The sequence below is a fragment of the Puma concolor genome, chromosome F2 (genome assembly GCF_028749965.1).
Source record: "Puma concolor isolate L17-30 chromosome F2, mPumCon1.1.hap2, whole genome shotgun sequence".
Lineage (NCBI taxonomy): Eukaryota > Metazoa > Chordata > Mammalia > Carnivora > Felidae > Puma > Puma concolor.
The window spans coordinates 57,768,959-57,787,522 of NC_141684.1; the positions used below are offsets into that span (position 1 = coordinate 57,768,959).

Below are 18,564 nucleotides of genomic sequence, written 5' to 3' on the forward strand. Positions count from 1 at the left end.
AAAGCTCTGTCCTGCTCCATTTGCCCCATGTAATCCTGGCACTGCAAATACCAGCACTGTCATTTCTCTACATGGAGGTGGAGGCAGGGAAAAGATGGCTAGCACACACTCTTCTTCCCATTGTGCACTGTTTATCAACTTTTCAACCTTTACCGTCTATAAAATCAAAATGCCCTTTTCTGTATTGCTTTCTATTGTTTTAATATATTTTCCTTTTTTTTTTTTTTTTTTTTCAGAGCTCTTCCTTCTTAACTGCCTGTCAATAAGGTGAGATAAAATTCCATCCAATCTGTGTTTTCTTCTTACGGTTAAAACAAAAATACCCAAGAGCTGTAGAGTAGTTCTGTTTTGATGATGCATAACCGTTCCCTTCTAGTAATAGATGAATTGGCATTGCCTCTGCTTTGCATATAGTGTGTGTTCATAACAGTTAAATGAATGTTCACGCCTCATTTTTTTCACCCACATATTCCCTTTGTTCAGATTTGACTTTCAGTCTCTTTGAATGGTTCTCTGACCACGTGTATAGAGTCAGGGAGAGAGAATATAGACAAGATGCATCCCAGGCAACACGGGCAACTTTACCACGTTCCTTTACTTTCTTTCCCCATTTTACAGTCCTGAGAGCTTGACTGGCAGTCTGGTCTTGTGAATGATCATGAGGGGAAAAAAATTAGCTTTGAGCTCTGCGGGATTGAATCCATACTACTTACTAACTCCCTTTGTGTGTTCCACAGTTTCTGTAGTGTTTACCAGAAATTTCCTGATTGTCAGTCTGACCTTAAACAGGTGCTTAATCTTCTAAAGCCTAACTTCTGTCTTCTTAAAATGGACGTGATAGTACTTACTGTGTGATAAGGATTATATGAGATAAAGAATGTAAAGAAAACATAATGCCTTGCACATAATAATGTATCACGTGATACTTCTTCCTTTTCCATTGCTAATAATACCTCTTCTGCTTTGTGGATATTTCCATATTGTCTTGAATGCCATAAAATATGCAATTAAACATGTATGCCAGTAATATGAAAGTCATTTAAAATTCTCTTCTTAGGTTCTAAAGCTTTTTTCTAATTTTATAGCATACTAAAGATCTAGTTGCTTCATGTGTTTCATGTGGCTCTTTGTTTATCCTTGGATTGTAATTTCTGCTGTAGTTCATGCCTACACTCTTAATAGTGCTTAGCCTTTAAAATAGCCCTATTTGTATGTCATGTTGTGCTCCTAAAGTGTTTATGTTCATCTTTTAGGCCCGTCACCACCTTGTCAGTCGAAGACACTAGTTCAGAGCATGGCTCTGCCACTTCTAGGTGTGTGTTTTTACACAAGTCAGCAAATCTCTTTCTCTCTGTGCTTCAGTTTCCTTGTTTTAAAACATAAATGATAAAAGAACCTCTTTGATTAATATTGCAAGGATGAAGTTATTTAATATTTATTTTTGCAAAGGATACTTAGCCATGATAGTTCCTTATTAGCACTTGATAACTGGTAAATGGAATATATTTACTACAGTCGTAAACTCATAAATTGGTAGGGAGTATCTTCCATAATGCTTTGCTGGGTTTTTTTCTCTATGATAGTGTCTTTGTCTCACATGTTCTGTTTTGATTTCTCTACTTTCTCTAGCCTTTTTCAAACTCATGTCCAGCATTACCATTTCCACAGTTGGAAACGGCTGTTCTTTTTTTTTTTCTTCCTCTTCCAAACTTTCCTAAAACAGTCCCTATGAGGATTCTAAATAGGTAGACTTTTCATAGTTAATTTTTTAAATTGATTCTTATATCTTTTAACTGCTAGGGAGTATAGTGTGGTAAAATGACTTGTCCAGAGGCACACAGCCTGTTGATGAACCTGGGCTAAAATACAGAACTAATCAGAACCAGTTGAACTCTCTTTCCCCATATTCAGTCAAACATCTGCTCTTTATTTTCACAACATGCATTCTCTCTTAAAGACTCAGAAGTATCAACTTTCTGAAAGAAAAGATTATGAGTGCCATGCTTTTCTCTTAAAAATGTATTTGTAAAGCTAGGCCAACATATTGGAAATTCTGTTTTAAGGTTTGAAAAAACCAGAGGGAAACTTTTCTGTTTGTTTTAGGTACTTGAATAAGTACATTATAAATATAATAGGAAGAATGCTCAATTGTGTAAGACTCACTATAGTCTTGAAGATTGTAGTATTTGAGTTGAGTTTCCTTTTCTTCCTGAATTAAAAAAAAATATGTATAATATGTATGTATATATATATATATATATATATATATAGCATATATGTATATATATATATAGCATATATGTATATATATAGTGGGTATGTATATATACATATATATATATATATTCTCATCTGGTAGGGCAAGTTGTTCATCTTTTTGAGCAATTTATGCTATTGTGGAGTTTATCCTTCAGATATATTTTAGAAACATTTTGTTGAGTACTCACTACCACTCCCCAAAAGAAAAATCCTGTTTGGATTTTGATGAGGGTTACATTTAAAAGTAATTTAGAAGAATTTAGTGTCCACAACAGAATTTTAAAATTTCACACGTCTTGTCCATACCCCAAAGAGTACAATTGGGATTTGTAGCATTGGATATCTATAAACTATTGAAACTTAGTTTATATTTGATGAAAGAGAGGAACAACAGAATAGTGACAAGTCATTTCGCAAGCCTGTGGCAGAAGTGGGATTTGAACTTCTTGTTGTTGACTTCTAGGCCTATTCACAGGGCCAGAGGTCGCAGTGTCCTAATGTATCTCAGTCATAGCTTTTTCTCTTTTGCTCGTGTTTGAAATGTGCTCTGGGAATCGGTGTCCTGTTAAATCCCTCTTTGATGCATGTCCCACTTATTAGTATTGATTTCAATACAATGGCAGTAAATCTATCTGACTACACAAAGGAAATAAAATAGTAAGGTGTAGGTTCAAAGCTTAAGATCTCCAGTTATAGGACTTTATTCACATAACCTCATAATATGAAACCATTCATTTAAAATTTTTTCAAACCTAAAAGGAAAAAATGAATGTATTGTCTCATCCATTTTGATTACTAGAACCTTTGGGATAGGGTGGCAGTGACATTGTCATACTAAAAATTAGTTGATTGTTGTGGATCTGGGAAAGGATGGCCTGGCAGTGGTTGCACAGATGGTTTGATACCTTAGAGATTACTTGGGAATCACATGTTTCTGCTGACAGAGTTTACAGGACTGTAAATTTAAATGTAGAATTTTTGTAGGCAGCATGCATTGACAAATATGCCTAATGGTAATACATCTAGTACTGAGAGTCTCGGAACAGGTCAATAATAATGTGTATATTGATAGCAGCAATGTAGGAGATGTTACTTGGTATTATAGCTAAAAATCCATGTTATCCCCTTAATCATAATTACACTAATATTGACAAGCCCTTGACAATACCCACATTATTATTGATAGATTTCTGTCAATAATATGTTTTAAATAAAATATATTCATTCATAATTTGTACTATACTCAATAAAAGCTCTGAAATACATCCTGAAAATTCTTCCTTCTTTAGTGAGATGCAATCATTTGATTTGGGTTTGGAATGTGATATAGATGACAAAGTTTTATTTGGGGGAATGGAAAGCATAAAAGGAAAAGAGTAGTTATTTAAGGGATAAGCTCTTAGTAAATGAATTTCGGGTTTTTTTCTTTTTTCTGTGAAAGAAAAGCAGTGTGACTTGTCTAGTGATAAAATGTTAGCAGGAGACCTTTTTAATAGTTTTTAGTGTTAGATCATTTTGTCTTTTTTTTTTTTTAAGATCATTTTGTCTTAAACATATGCATGTGACAGGTTAATCACACTAACCTGTAGATGCTATACTTTGCCTTGAGCATCTTTTTCACATACTCTTAACATAGTAGTGTCCTTCACTAGACACATATTGTTTAGTGCCAATTATACTTCTAATTATTTTTAAAAGTCTCTTTGCATGACCATAAATATATCCCCCTGGTTGGCCCTTTAGATCTTAAATTAGTATGGTTTGGGAGGTGGGGATTGGGAAGGGAGTTATAGAATTGTGTATTAGAAGAATGAAATTTCATGGTAGAATAGGAAAAGGTATTGCCTGTTTTTAGCATTTTGGAAAAATCAATTTGAATTAAATCTGATGGTGTTTGTTTCAATGCTGAACAATCCCAGCTTTAAAAAAAAAAAAGATTGTTTTGTATTTTTTTTAAACTATTCAAGTTGGAGCCTACTTTTGAGAACCTAGATACTAAACTACAAAACCCAATAATATGGGGATTGTTAAACCTTACTTAAATTAAATTCCTGAAATAGACTGGCTATTAGTTGGGAGTGGATGGCAATCACTATACCAGAGTCAGGAAGGTATTGGTTTACCAAAAAAGGATTGGGGTTTTTTGATTCAAAAATGCAGGGGTGCTGTAATCTTCTTTTGATTTTTATTAGTTCTTAACTTTCATTACTTTAGTTCATTACTTTAAATTGTTCAGAAAGTTATTAACACCTCAGTTAAGGGCCTTGCATTGTTGCAAGAATCCTAGAACTGGTCTTCATGAACTGCAGCCTTCATTTTCTTCAGTCTTATTGAATTCTGCTATCAGAGTAATCTTTTAAAAATATATCTTGTTATGTCTCTTCTCTTCAATGATTATTCATGTTTATGAAATCACTGCAGTTTCCTTAAAGTGGGCTTTTTGCAGTGGGTTAACTCTTCAGCCAGTCTGTCCTGTCAGCTTGTTGTGCTTAGTCACAGCAGATGACTTGATTCTTTGCTTGTAGGTAACAAGCACAGCACAGTGATGGGAATTAAATAACCACGGATGCAGCTCACGTTGGAACCCATCCCAATATCTCCCAGATAAACTATGGCCATGTTTCATGGCTTGCACATTTCTGGGGTTTGCACACAACCTGTTCTTGTGTCTTAAATGACCTTTTTTTCTTTTCTGCCTGGAGAGTTTTGTGATCCTTCACATTTCAAGATTCATTCTTTGCTTCAGAGATCAATGGCTAGTCCTGATCATAGTAGCATCCTATTTCTTTAAAAATGATTGACTAAAAGGAAGTTAACTGAGAGTTAAATTTTTGGATTGAATTCCTGGTACCTAGGAAATTGCCTGGCATTTGGTAAGTGCTCAAAAAATGTTGGTTAAATTGAGCCACTTGTCAGAGAATTAGGATTCACTAAAACACTCTCCTTACATTATATTGAGAATAACTTTATGTGACTTTTACAGGTATTTATGACATTTTGCAATGCTTCACACCTGTTCTGAACAATTATTGTTGTACAGCAGTGGAGGGAAGAGGATTCTATAGTCAGATTAATTGAATTTCTAGTTATTTCTGTTTTATCAGTTTCTTCTACTCCAGGGCCTTCCCCTTCTCTAAAGCCGACATTCTAGAATAACTGTATCTGCGCAAAAAGGGAAACAAAAGGAAGAGGAATGGAATGTCACATGTTGGTGATGAACTAAGGTTGGATGCCCATCTGGACTGCCTGTACCATGTCCTGTTCAGCAAAGTACCCTAGGGTCAGATAATCAGTGTGCATTCCTGAAGTTTTCTTACTTCCAAATGACAGGCATTACCATATTGATGAGGGTTAAATAACCAAGGGAGAGGGTCCTGCTGGGACCCATCCCCATTCTCTCAGAATTCCTCCTCCATCATCTCCTTTCAGATAAGATACAAGAGTGTGATGAGTTTCACTGAACCATGTCCCTGCCCCTTCTCGCCTAGCCCCCATACACGTACACATCATAGTGATGTCATGTTCACTATTTAACTGCCACAATTATATTTTAATTTTGTAGTCAGTATTTCCTGGAAAAAAAAAAAAAAAATCCCTTGACCGCAGGTTGATTGAGGCATTAGTATGAGTAATAATGAAGATTTCAGTCTTTTGAAATAAATTTGCCAAAAACAACTCAGAGTCTTTTTCTTCTTATGCCCATCCCTAGCCAAAGAAGCAATAATATAGTAATAATAATACTTGCCAGTTTCCAAACCACTTTCATAACATTATCTGGTTTAATCTCAACAACTTTGTGTGGTAGCTGTTATTTCCAACTTTGTGAAGAATCCGAGGGTAATGACTTTTTTTTTTAAGATCACATAGCAAGTAAGTGACAAAGCTGGAACTTGAGCTCAGGTCTGATTGGTTTTAAATCTGCTTTTTTCTACTCTGTCACAGTTGCCTAAATAGGAATGTAGAGCATAGGGAGGGGCATTCCACTTGAACTTACTATGGTGTGTAACGGACAGTGTCTGTTCTATGTTTACAACTAAAAGAAGTCACAAAAATGACTAAAATGTTGGAAAGTAAAACCTAAAACAAAAAAATAGAGAAATTATTCATCTGGAAAAGCAAAGGCTGAAGAACAGTTTAATGATAGTCTTTTGGTCCATTACGTAGGGAGGAGATCGAGCCCAGCTGTTCTTAATCTACAATGAGGCCAGGCCTGGGGAGAAAAAGAGGAAAGGGAAAAAAAAAAGTTAAACTGTAACAGAAGGGATAAGAAAGAATTTTTCGATAATAAGGATTGTTAAATATTGGATTGGTTAGAGAGTGTGTTAAGTCTCCTTTTCTGGCAGCCATTAAAAATTCCTGTCTTTGCTAAATGTTAAATATGATTCCTCCAGAAATGAGGTATTTGAAATAGATGATTCTTCTGAGAAACCACTCCCTCTGACCAGTTTTTCACTAAATATAAGTAAGGAACCTGAACAGAGAAGGCTGCCTTCACCATCCAGTTCATCTAGATGCTTTCCTACAGTATTCAGTCATTAACTACCATTAGTTAGTTAACTACCATGAGTTAACACTCATTAACTACCAAGCTACTCATTCCGTTGCACATAGATTCAACAAATATTTACTGAGCAGCTACAATGAGCCCATCTTTGTGGTAAACTCTATAATTAATAACGTACTCATCAACCACAGTGCAGAACTGATGATGACTCTAGTATTTAAAGATACATAAATTGGCACAACTCATCCTCCAACGTAGTAAGCCATAGATTTCATCTGATACTCAACTGAAAAAAATAATCGATCCAGTCCAGTTTTGGGGGTGTGAGAGACGTAAGAGGAGGGAACTGGTAGTGTGGACTTATATCCATGTACAGTAAGGTCAGAGCTTTTCAAGGGTTATTTGACAATAAGAGAGCTTCCCTTATCTTGCTGACCACAGAAGGTGAAATCTAGGGAAGATGCAGAGTTGTAGCCACTATTATAGTAGTCACATTTGCCATATGTCCACATACCATGGATGATTGTAGAATTTTGCATGAGGAAGACTTAGCTAGAAATCAGTCACTTTGTAGGTGGTGGGTGCTTTGAGCAAAAAGTATAAGATAAGGCACTTTTCCTTAACTGGTTCAGGGAAAGAAGATGCACTGACGTGACTGAAATTACAGGACAGGTGGTTGAGGGCTCAACTGAGTGGCACAGACCATCGCTGCCAGAGTTGAAGGTGGTGATAATAAGAGTTGGAGATAGTTTTGAAGGTTTCACAAAAAATGTTGAAATAGAGTTGGAATGTGAAGGGCAGAGAGTTGAGGGCAGCGGGGATAGTTGGGAGAAAAGGTAAGTGTTTAGGTGCCTGAGAAAAGGCACAGAGTCAGGACTGAAGGATGGCATGGAATTCAAGAGCTGGAGACAGAATTGACTAGGTTAGGTCTGAGAAGTTTGTACTTTATTCCAGAGGTAATGATGAGGTGAGAAACCGGTGATTTGTAAGTGTAGGCAAATACACTTTTGGTTTTGCTTACGGGTTTTTTTTTTTTTTAAAGTTCTAGTTTTTTCCTCAATTACATAACTGATGTAAGTTAGAAAATTTGTAAACTGCAGAAAAAAGTGAAAAAAAAATCTTACTGATGATTTTTTGCATGAATTTTGGAATTCTTTTTCTACTGAGATAACTTCAAAGTGTTATATACATTCTCTTTGAGGACCTGTGATATCATATACCTCTGTTACTAACCTAGTTGTCTGTTTACTTGCTTGCCACCCTTGCTAGACCTTGGTTAGGGTGCTGAAGTGAGAATAAGGATTTAAAAAAAAAAAATTTTTTTTAAGTTTATTTTTTTTATTTTGAGAGAGAGAGAGAGAGAGAATGAATGAATCCCAAGCAGGCTCCTCACTGTCAGCACAGAGCCCAATGCAGGGGTTGAACCCACGAACCATGAGATCATGACCTCAGCCAAAATCAAGAGTTGGACACTTAACCAACTGAGCCACCCACGCACCCTAGGATGGTTTTTTATCTCTGCATCCCAAGCACCTAGCAGGTCTAGGATATATCGATGGTCATAGAGTGTGTGATCTCTAATCTCACAAGGTCTACTTTAACCAAAGAAAGGGAAAGCCAAAGACCGTGCAGGATTTCTAATATCCACTGTGGATGTAGAAATGAGAACTAAACAGAAAAGAGTGAAAGGGCAGGCAGGCAGCACGGCGCCATATGGATGATAGATGTGCCAGAAAAATCACGAAGTTTGCTTTGGAATGGACCAGCCCACTCATTCTCAACATCACCAGGAAACTGGTTAGAAATGCAAATTCTTGGCTCTCGTTCCAGGCCTACTGAATCAGAAACTCTGGAACTGAGACACTGTAGTCTAAGAAGTACAAGCGATCATGATAAACGCTCAAGTGTGGAAACCACTAGCAGAGAAGAACAGTGAGACTACAGGACTGATGTGAAGACCACATTATAGGAAGATTGGAAACCCACAGATGTGTGTGATGTCAGTGAACATAACCATTGAACAGCCATGGTAGCTGGAACGGGAAAACTAGGACAGTAAGATTATGTTGTTACAAAGAAAGCTGAGTATGTTGTAAATGGACAGGATCTACTGATCTTGTTTAGTTCACTGCCTTCCTGATCTTAGCATTTAGGTAGAGCAGGTAGATTTAAAATAGATTAGTCCTAGGAGAGGGACCCCACATTCAAAATCTACACTCAGATTGTCTCTCCTATATCTCCACACACCTGCCTACAAACTCTAGCTGTCTCATCGGAGCCTCAGATCTCTAAAACTACTGTGGTCATTACCTTTCCCTTCAAACCTGTATCACTGCTTGTGTTTCCTATTTCAACAAATTGGGTTATCATCCACTCAGTTCAGTTATTCTTGGCTTATTTCTCCCTAAATCGTGTCAGTTCTACCTCTTCGTAGCTTTAAAGATACGTATTTTTCTCCAGCCCTGCTGATATCTTTATAATTTAGACCATCATTATTTTCTCATTGATCACTTTAATAATCATTTAACAGTCATCTTAACTGGTCTCTAAGCCTCAAGTCTTTTCACCCTCAAATCTATTGTGAATATGGCCAGAACAGGCTGTCACAAATGCACATTTGATTAGTTCTTTTCTAAAAACTCTCCAGTGACTCCCCATTAACATAAAATAATGTTGATAAAATGCAGCTTCCCCAACTTGGCTATTAGGGGCTTTACCACTGGTCTCCTGTTTCCTTTCCAGCCTGTTGTCCTTGCACCTTCAGGCCTTGCAGCTGCTCACCCTGTCCTTGGAATGCCATTCTCACCGTTCTCTACCAATCTGACACTGCTAGTCCTTCAGGTAGCCACTTAGGTAGTACCTCTCCACGAAGCCTTCTCCGACCTCCTGAGGTCTAGTGTTAAGAATAATGCCTTGAATTTCCCCTTGCGTATCCCTCGTTGCACCTATTATTGCCTGCTTATTATTTTATATAGTGCATTCTTCCCCGCCCCCCACCACACAACATTATAGTCTCCACAAGGGTTGAGACTGTGTCTGTTCTACCATTACATCACAAGTTCTGACACATTAACTGGCAAATAGCAGATGTACAACAAACATATTGAAATAAGTAATAATCAACAATCTGGATATGGTTGTTTGAAATCATTTTGAAGGCTAATGGGCAGGAATTTGTCTTTTCTATCCTTCACCTACCCCTGACTTTATCCTATTCGTCTAGCATGTGTAGCTTACATCCTGTGTACTGGGCACTGTGCAAGTTGTGAAGATTCACCTGTGACAAGATTCAATCTTTGCAACAGGCTTTATCCTCTAGTGGAGGAAATAGTTTTAAAGTAGTGTGTGTATAGTACATAAAGGCCAAGAAGGTGAAAGAACAGAGTGCTAAGGGAACAACTAGAAGAGGCACCAACCCAAATTTGGGGAGTCAGGAGGAAGTTATGCCTAAGCTATTAATTAAAAATTTAGTACTTAAACACTGAAAACTGAGTTTTTCAATTAAAGAACAGGAACATACTGTTCCAGATGGAGGGAACAGACCATAAATGTTTACTAGGGAACTAGAGAAGGGGGCACCTTATGACTGCGGGTCATAAGATTGTGTGTTCAGAAGACTTTAGTGTGGGGAATGCACTGAAAAAGCACTGAAATAGGATAGGCCAATTAGATGTAATCCAGCAGAGAGATAAGGGCAGCCAGAATTTAGGAAGAGGCTTGCAGGGGAAAGAGTAGTGAATGGATTAAAAAAATATTTGGGGCAAAGAGCAGACCTTGAAGATTGATGCGATTTATAGAGAGAAGAAAGGGAACTCTGTCCTAACCTCCTTCTTTTCCTGTAGTTCCTGGCTAGTATGAGGCAAGGATTTTACAGAATTTTCAGCAAAATCCCCACTGCCATAGCTCTGGGCTGTGGAATTTTGAGGGAGCTGCAGGAAGGGGGCAAAGGTGAGATCACCCCAGAAGGCAGATGACATTTATGGGATAGAAGTATTCCTGTCAAATGTCTGGTTTGGGAGGAAAGCAGCACTAAACAACCTGTTATTTAATAGGCACTTTTGTTTTCTGTACCTGAACTTGTAAAGCATGCAGTCTGCCACTGAGTCATCTAGGATCTGTGAGTAATTTAAAAACATCCCTCTTAAAAACCTCTTTAATTGTCAAAACAAACAAACCTCTTTAATTGTCAAAGATATTCCCTCTTTCAAGAGGTGCAAACTCTATTATAGGATGTACTTTCAGTTCTTTAACTCCTAGCAAATTATATGTAATATCTTTTTAGTAAAAATCATAAATAGAATTTGAAAGGACTTTAGAGGTCAGTTCATCTCAGCCCTCAGTTTTGTAAGTGAAAAAAATAAAGCAGAGATTAGGTGAAACAACTTGTCCAAGATCACCATTGCCACACCATTGGCGACAGTGAATTTCAGTGGGACACCTGCCTCCCTCTGTAACTTAGTGTTCTGTTAGTACGCCAGGCTTTTTGAAGGCCCAGCAATCATTCATGATCAAGCTCCATGTGTTCAGGGCCCATTTTAGAAACTGAGTTTAAATAGATTGCTTGTCATAGTTTGGATTTACCAGTTCTTTAGCAGTAAGTAAAATATCTAAACTGGTCTGTACATTCCTTGACAACAGCAGCCACTGGGTGGCTTGTACATAATAGGCATTTAATAAGCCAGTCATACCTAATTAACTACTAGTCAGTTTTTTCTATTTCTGTAAGGGATTTTTGTCCCCTTAGCACCTATATGATTCTTTAGTGTATTTGTGAAATGGTCCTAGTATATATTTTTACATCATAGTTTTCTTAGAAAACTGTATGGGGGCTCCTGGGTGGCTCAGTTGGTTGAGTGTCCGACTGGCTCAGGCCATGGTCTCATGGTTCGCGATTTAGAGCCCTATGTTAGGCTCACTGCTATCGGCAGAACCTGCTTCAGATCCTCTTTCACCCACTCTCTACCCCTCCCCTGCTCACGCTCTCTCTCTTTCTCTCCCTTTCAAAAATAAATGTTAAAAAGAAAAAACTGTAGGATGTGTACCTTCTTAATATCTTAACAGCATTTCTGTATTCATGTTGCTTTGTGCTAGTATGTATCTTCTACAATAGTGTGATAGCATAATAAACCCTGATTGTGCATTTTAATTTTTTCTCCTAACTTCCTTTATGGACATAAAACATATTTCAGAAAGATTAAATGACTTGTTAAAAAATATACCTTTGGAGTTAGTAGAAGTGCTGGCAATTAAACTTGGGGTCTTGACTTACATTCCATGGAATGTTCCATAGAGTTCACTGTATTTATTAAGTTCATGTATTTCTCCATTCCTCATGTTATTATTTAGCGTCATCACTGTTAGCATCAGGATTTTATGATCTCTGCTAAAATATCTGACCAAGGAGAATACTTGGAGGTAATTTGTGGAGAAAAAGGTGCAACTTGCTACACCAGTTATTCCTTTGATGAAGGGTCAAAAAAGGAGGAAAAAGAAAAGAAAAGAAAGGAAAAGAAAGAAAAGCAAGGAAAAGAGCAAAAGGAGAAAGTAAAAGAAAGAGAAGGAAGAAGGTTGCAGTAAGAGGTGATCGCTCACTGCTCTCTGACACCTGCCAGCCCCGTCTGTGGGTCTTGGGTCATTGGTGTACCACAGTCGTAGTCATGTAAGTTGAGGAGATGGTATGAGCTCGCAAACGTCTGATGTTCCCTAATTGTACTTTACCCTAGGGACCTTCAGAGAAGACATGGCTTCCAGAGAAGAGAAGACAAAGAGGACAAACAGAGTGCTAAGAATAAGTCAGTTGGATGCACTTGAACTAAACAAGGCCCTGGAGCAGCTGGTCTGGGCCCAGTTTACTCAGTGCTTTCATGGATTTAAGCCAGGGCTGTTGGCCCACTTTGAACCAGAGGCGAAAGCATTCCTGTGGCTCTTCTTGTGGCGCTTCACCATCTACTCGAAAAATGCCACCGTGGGACAGTCCGTTTTGAATATACAGTACAAAAACGACTTTTCCCCGAAGCAGAGGTACCAGCCACCGAGCAAGAATCAGAAGCTGTGGTATGCTGTGTGTACAATCGGTGGCACGTGGCTGGAGGAGCGCTGCTACGACCTCTTTCGAAACCGTCATCTGGCGTCATTTGGGAAAGCCAGGCAGTGTGTGAACGTCATGGTTGGACTTTTGAAATTAGGTGGGCTGATTAACTTCCTGATTTTCCTTCAGAGGGGCAAGTTTGCAACCTTGACAGAACGTCTCCTAGGCATCCGTTCTGTATTTTGCAAGCCCCAGAGCGTGCGTGAAGTTGGCTTTGAGTATATGAATAGGGAACTTCTCTGGCATGGTTTTGCTGAGTTTCTGATTTTTCTCTTACCACTTATTAATATCCAGAAGTTGAAAGCTAAGTTATCCTCATGGCGTATTCCTCTGATTGGTGCTCCTAACGGTGACAGTACCTTAGCCACCAGCGGCAAACAGTGTTCTCTGTGTGGAGAGTGGCCCACCATGCCTCACACCATAGGATGTGAGCATATCTTCTGTTACTACTGTGTTAAGAGTAGTTTCTTATTTGACATGTACTTTACTTGCCCTAAGTGTGGCACAGAGGTACACAGTCTGCAGCCACTGAAGTCGGGAATCGAGATGTCAGAAGTGAATGCTCTTTAGAAACTAAGACTGTGTCCTCTGAGGAAAACTGTATTGTGTTTAAGCCCTTAGTATTAGTCATGCTAAGCATACTGTTTAGGTGTTTTTTTTTCTGAGGGGAGGTGCTTCTCTGCCACTGTCTTCTGTTCCTTTCCAGGCATGACTAAATTCTAATCACTAGAAACCACATGATTCTAAATACATTATGTAAACAATAATGTACTACTTTCTCTAAATCATTGCATTCAATTTTTAGTGTTGAGAGGAGTGGACAGTTTTTGTCAGTATACTAAAAATGCTCTTTCATTTTGCTACTTCCTGGAAAGAGGTTAGATTCTAAAACAATTTTGGAGACTCTGGGGTGAGTGTGTATTTATTTTCAGAGATGGCATTGTAACATCATAATCTGACATTGATAAAGCCCTGTTGTTTTAAACCTTAGGATCTGATGCCCCAGTTGTAATTTTAAGCTTTTCTCTAAAACCCGATTGTAGGGGGTTCGCTTGGCTTCATTCGCAGGCAAAATGAAGGCCACCAGAAGCTCTAGGCTGATGTTCTGCCAACTTTCTGATCCGCCTGAAGTGAGGGCTTCCTGCCTAATAGTTCTAGCTAAATCTAGGACTCACTGTCATTGGTCTGCCTGGGACTATGTCCACATTTGTGAACCAGGATAGAAAACTACTACTCTTGATTACTCAGATGTGGGTGACATCCTCACGTGTGTCACATGGACCCGTAGTAGGAGAGTAGGCAGTTCACCACAGGAAACTGAAGTAGCTTTGAGAGAATAGTGGACATGGGGTAGGTAAAAACAACAGATCCCTATTAGAGTTTACATTTGCCTTTTTTACCAAAAGTCTGCATGCAGTTTTTAATTTTACCGGTGATCTAAGTTGATGAGGACATAACTGAATGATTAACTTACTAGATTGCAGATTTGAAAGGATTAAATAAATAAAGTCAACACATTTTGTTATAATAACAATTTGGTTACAGTGTTATTTTGGTAAAGTGTGTTCTGAGTAGATGCCCATACTGTCATAATTTTAACATGAAAATAGTATTTTACATATATGCTAACTAATAGAGTTGTCAATATTATGGGGTTTTGTGTTTTTCCAGACACTAATGGCAGTACAATGTATTTTTTTAATTTTTTATTGTTATTTAACATCTCCCACCTCACTAAGTGATTACCCACATGGAGTCAGGGAGTATGACTGTTTTGCTCATCACTGGATAACATACCTCTCCAATAGAGACATTCTGTTAGCTGAACAACAAAACCTAATAATCACAGATCGGGTTTTGTAGAAGCAGATGTTGCAAGGGTTTTGAAGTTCTTTGGCCTGGATTGGGCCAAAGTAGTCTGACCTTCTTACCTACACCTCTGGGTCACTGGCCATGGGCTTCTCTGGGAAGGGTGTGGCCTAGAGCATGGCGCCTCTCTGCAGCTGAGGCAGACCCTAAAGGAGCTGACCCCATCCCCCAGCTGGGCAACAGATCCATCCTGGGAAGAGCTGGGTGTCCAGCCTAGTGTTTACCACACCTAATACTGTCTCTCCGTTGTTTTCCTTCATAGTTTTCCATTTTTGTTTTTCTTGCTTGCAAGCATGCAGACATCACACTAATGGCAGGTAGCCGTTCAACTTAAAACCGTTGGGTTTCGGACTGACTTGTGCACTCAAGTGCTTCAGGGAACTCCAGCTCACTGCAGAGACCTAGGCCTGCTGGCTAAGTTGCTCTGACAGTCCCAAACCCCATTCAGTCCCTGACTCGCTGTGCACTGCCACGAGACTTGCTTTAACACTGGTGCTTCTATTCCTGTTCCCCAGTGGTCTTAGGGCTCAAGGTGCAGTATAACTGGGTCATATTTAGCTGCATGATGTATTTCTGCTTTAGCCTCAAGAACCTAACTATCATCTGTGAGTATCTCCCCTTGGGAAGATAAAAACTTTTAAACTAACATTGTTTTTCCTCTCCCATGTAACTTGTTCTCAAATCAGATTTGCTACTTGTGTATATAATGTATCCAGTTGCTTCAGTGATCATACCTAAAATAGGTACCAGTCAAAGCTAACCCAAGGCATGTCCTGCATCCTTGCTCCCAACAACCCCCGCCTCAGAACTCAGTTCTTTAACTCCTCTGAGATTCAGCTTGAAATGCTTGCTTCCTGTGAAATGGACATTCAGTTCTATCTACCTTTTAGGACTGTGATGGGAATTAAATAACATCATTCTTTTAAAAATTACTTACGAAGCCCCTACAGGCATTCTTCTATATTCAGAGATTTACTCATAAATAAAAACCCCTGCTCTCATAGAGTTTATATTCATGGAGGAATAATAGACAATAAAGACATATGGAAGATCGTTTCAGATGTTGGAAGTACTCTGAAGTATAAAAGAAATGAAGAGTGACAAGGGATTCTGTTTTAAACTGAATACTCATGGAAGGCCTCTCTGAGGAGTTGAAGTTTGAAAAGACATCAGAATGAGCTGAGGGAAAAAGCCAAGTAGGGGACAGGTGCCGGGATAAAGATAGGGCAAGTGCCCAAGCTCCTAGATGAGAGCCCATTCCTGGTTGAGGAACAGTAAGAAATAGAGTGACAAGAGAGAGGGGTAGGAGGTGAGTGAGGTGAGGGGGCCCAGGGTCAGGCCACGCAGGCCGTAGTGAAAAAAATACCTGGATTTATTCCAAGTACGAGGAAGCCACTGGAAGATTTTAAGCAGAGAAGTTACAAGTTGAGATTTTTAAAGGATCCCTGTCATTAATCTATGGAGAGGTATGAGGAAAAGCCAGAAAACCTAGTCAGAGTCTACAGCAAATAATCATTTGGTATGAACAATAGTTGTTATTATTTCCATTAGGTTTGTGGTACATTAACAGTGTCACTATCTGAACTGGTCAGGAACCTGGAAGTAAACAAAGCTGTAGGAAACCAAAATACATTTTCATGGATTCCACACAGCAAAACTACACTCAAGGTATTTCCTTGAGTCCCCATTAAGAAGCTGCTTTATTTTGAATAGAATTCTAATGAACTTTCAACAACAGAAGAAAATAACAGGTAAGAGGGAGGGAGAAGACTGATGAAAGCAAGCATGTTCACAGTAATAAATAATTAAAAAAAAAAAAAAACTTGTATCAGTGAACAACAACAAACAAAAAAAACCCCTATAATCTGGTGGCAGAGCAGGGACACACAGTCTCTGAGGACCAAATGAATAATGATAATAGTTTAAGAAAATGACCTTGGATCATCAAAGTATACCTTATATTCTGTATAATTTGGTTAAGAAGGCAGGGACATTAGTATTCTTATATTTGAGGATGCCTTCAAGTTATGTTGGCACTTACAGGCAAAAACTTAATTCACTCAGAACATTTGCTTTTAACAAAAAGCTGTTTTTCCTAACAGCACTTAACAAGTGAAGTGTTACTGAATTAAGATCTTTTCAGCAGCAGAACAATTCCAAACACGTTTTTTTAGCCAAACCAGTTGGCCATATTATCTATAGAACTGATGCTCCATGGTTCTCTCCAGCTAAAACTAGTAGATACAGCACGTTTATATTCATCACCAGTAAGTTGACAAGTATTTCGCTTGTATGTCTGGGGTTTTTATTCCTTCAAAAAGCATTAAATCGTGAAATAAGACACTATGCCTTCATGTTTCCAAGTAGTCACTTGTTTTCTCTTGATATTTTTGAGAAAAAGCTGATGGTTTTAAAATGTCATTTTTCTTGAAAGTAAGCATCATTATTCTGTCCAATGGCCTTCATCGAATACTGCCTTGAGTTGTTTTCTGGCAATTAGGACAATTCAAACAAGATTAATACGGGTAACTCCTGAGGCCAGAAAATCCAAAAGCATGGTATTCAATAGGTAGTTCACTTTCCTTCTCATTCGTAATAATTTCTCACTAACAGATTCAACCCATCCATTGCTGATATTCCAGAGCCAATAAAACTGAAATCTGTTAAGTAAAACTGATTTTAAAATCAAATGGGTGTGGACATGTTTATATGCATCGACTTTAGAATTTATCTCAAGGAAATGGTAAGAATTTGGATATAGACTTATTGAAATGAATTTCACCATAGCATGATTCATAATAAACATGGGAAACAGCACAAATGCTTAATAGTAGGGAAATAAATAAAATAAAATAGTATAGCCATTTAATTGACTCAATGTCATATATAAGTACCTTGCAAAATGTGTGCAAAATTATATTAAATGGGAAAAGTGCACACAATGTAATATTGAAGGAAGTTGGATATTAAATATCTCTCAACACCCATATCTGTATCTTGAAATGAGACAAACAGACACCATGAGCTAATAAGCAGACACATACGTATATTACAATAAATGTCTTAGGGTAATTCAACTATTCATTAATCTTCTTTACGTTGCCTTTTATTTCCCAAATTTTCTATATTGAGCATATAATATTTCTTGATTACACCAAAACCAGCTGTTTGTTTGTTTGGGGGCGGGGGGCGGGGGGGTGTAGAGAAAGAGAATCCCAAGCAGGCTCCTCACTGTCAGCATGGAGCCCGATGAGGGGCTTGAACTCAGGAACTGTGAGATCATGACCTGAGCCGAAATCAAGAGTCAGACGGTTAACCAACTGGGGGAACCAGTTATTTCTTTAAAATCTTGGCCAATTTTGTTTCATTCAATTAAAAGGTAAAACATCTGCACAGCTAGTAAGCAAGTTAATGTGACTTTAGAAGATAGAAGATCCTAAAAACCTGAGAGTATCCATTTTTTTTTTTTTTGCATGACAATAAAATCCTGCCTTTCTGGCCAACCATAACTTGAAATAGTCTGAATTATTTCATACATTTTGAATTAAATATTAAACTTGATTCCACATAATATATACATTTCTTAACCAGCTAGAAGTATATAGGCAACAGAAAGGTAAAAAGTGCCCACTCCCTTTTCCAAAAGTATTTGATATTTTTATATAAATGCATGGTATTTTTAAATAAATGTAGTTTACTTATTTTAAAATATCTAGAACTCATACACCAGATCAAAACAATTGACATGAATATATTATCAATTCGCCTAAGCCTGTAAGATGCCTATGTTTCCTCAACTAAGAGTCAAGACCCAGGCAGGATCTGACCCAAGATTGTATATTCC

At 38.0% G+C, this 18,564-nt stretch overlaps 1 protein-coding gene across 8 annotated transcripts in view; it reads left to right on the forward strand.

Moving 5' to 3' along the window:
- Window positions 1-18,564, forward strand: part of PEX2 (peroxisomal biogenesis factor 2) — a 119,257-nt gene that overhangs the window by 2,564 nt on the left and 98,129 nt on the right. For 3 of the 8 annotated variants that reach the window (XR_015246866.1, XR_015246865.1, XR_015246867.1), the window contains exon 2: window positions 237-267. Coding sequence is in view for 5 of the 8 variants with exons in the window: in XM_086695719.1 (XP_086551845.1) it covers window positions 1,295-1,313; window positions 12,487-13,421 (954 nt within the window). In the remaining 3 variants the exon portion in view is untranslated. Of the gene's footprint in view, window positions 1-236; window positions 268-1,253; window positions 1,314-8,593; window positions 8,763-12,486; window positions 18,230-18,564 lie in introns of those variants that run through there. The other 5 variants (XM_086695719.1, XM_086695721.1, XM_086695722.1 and 2 more) reach the window with 5 other exon arrangements.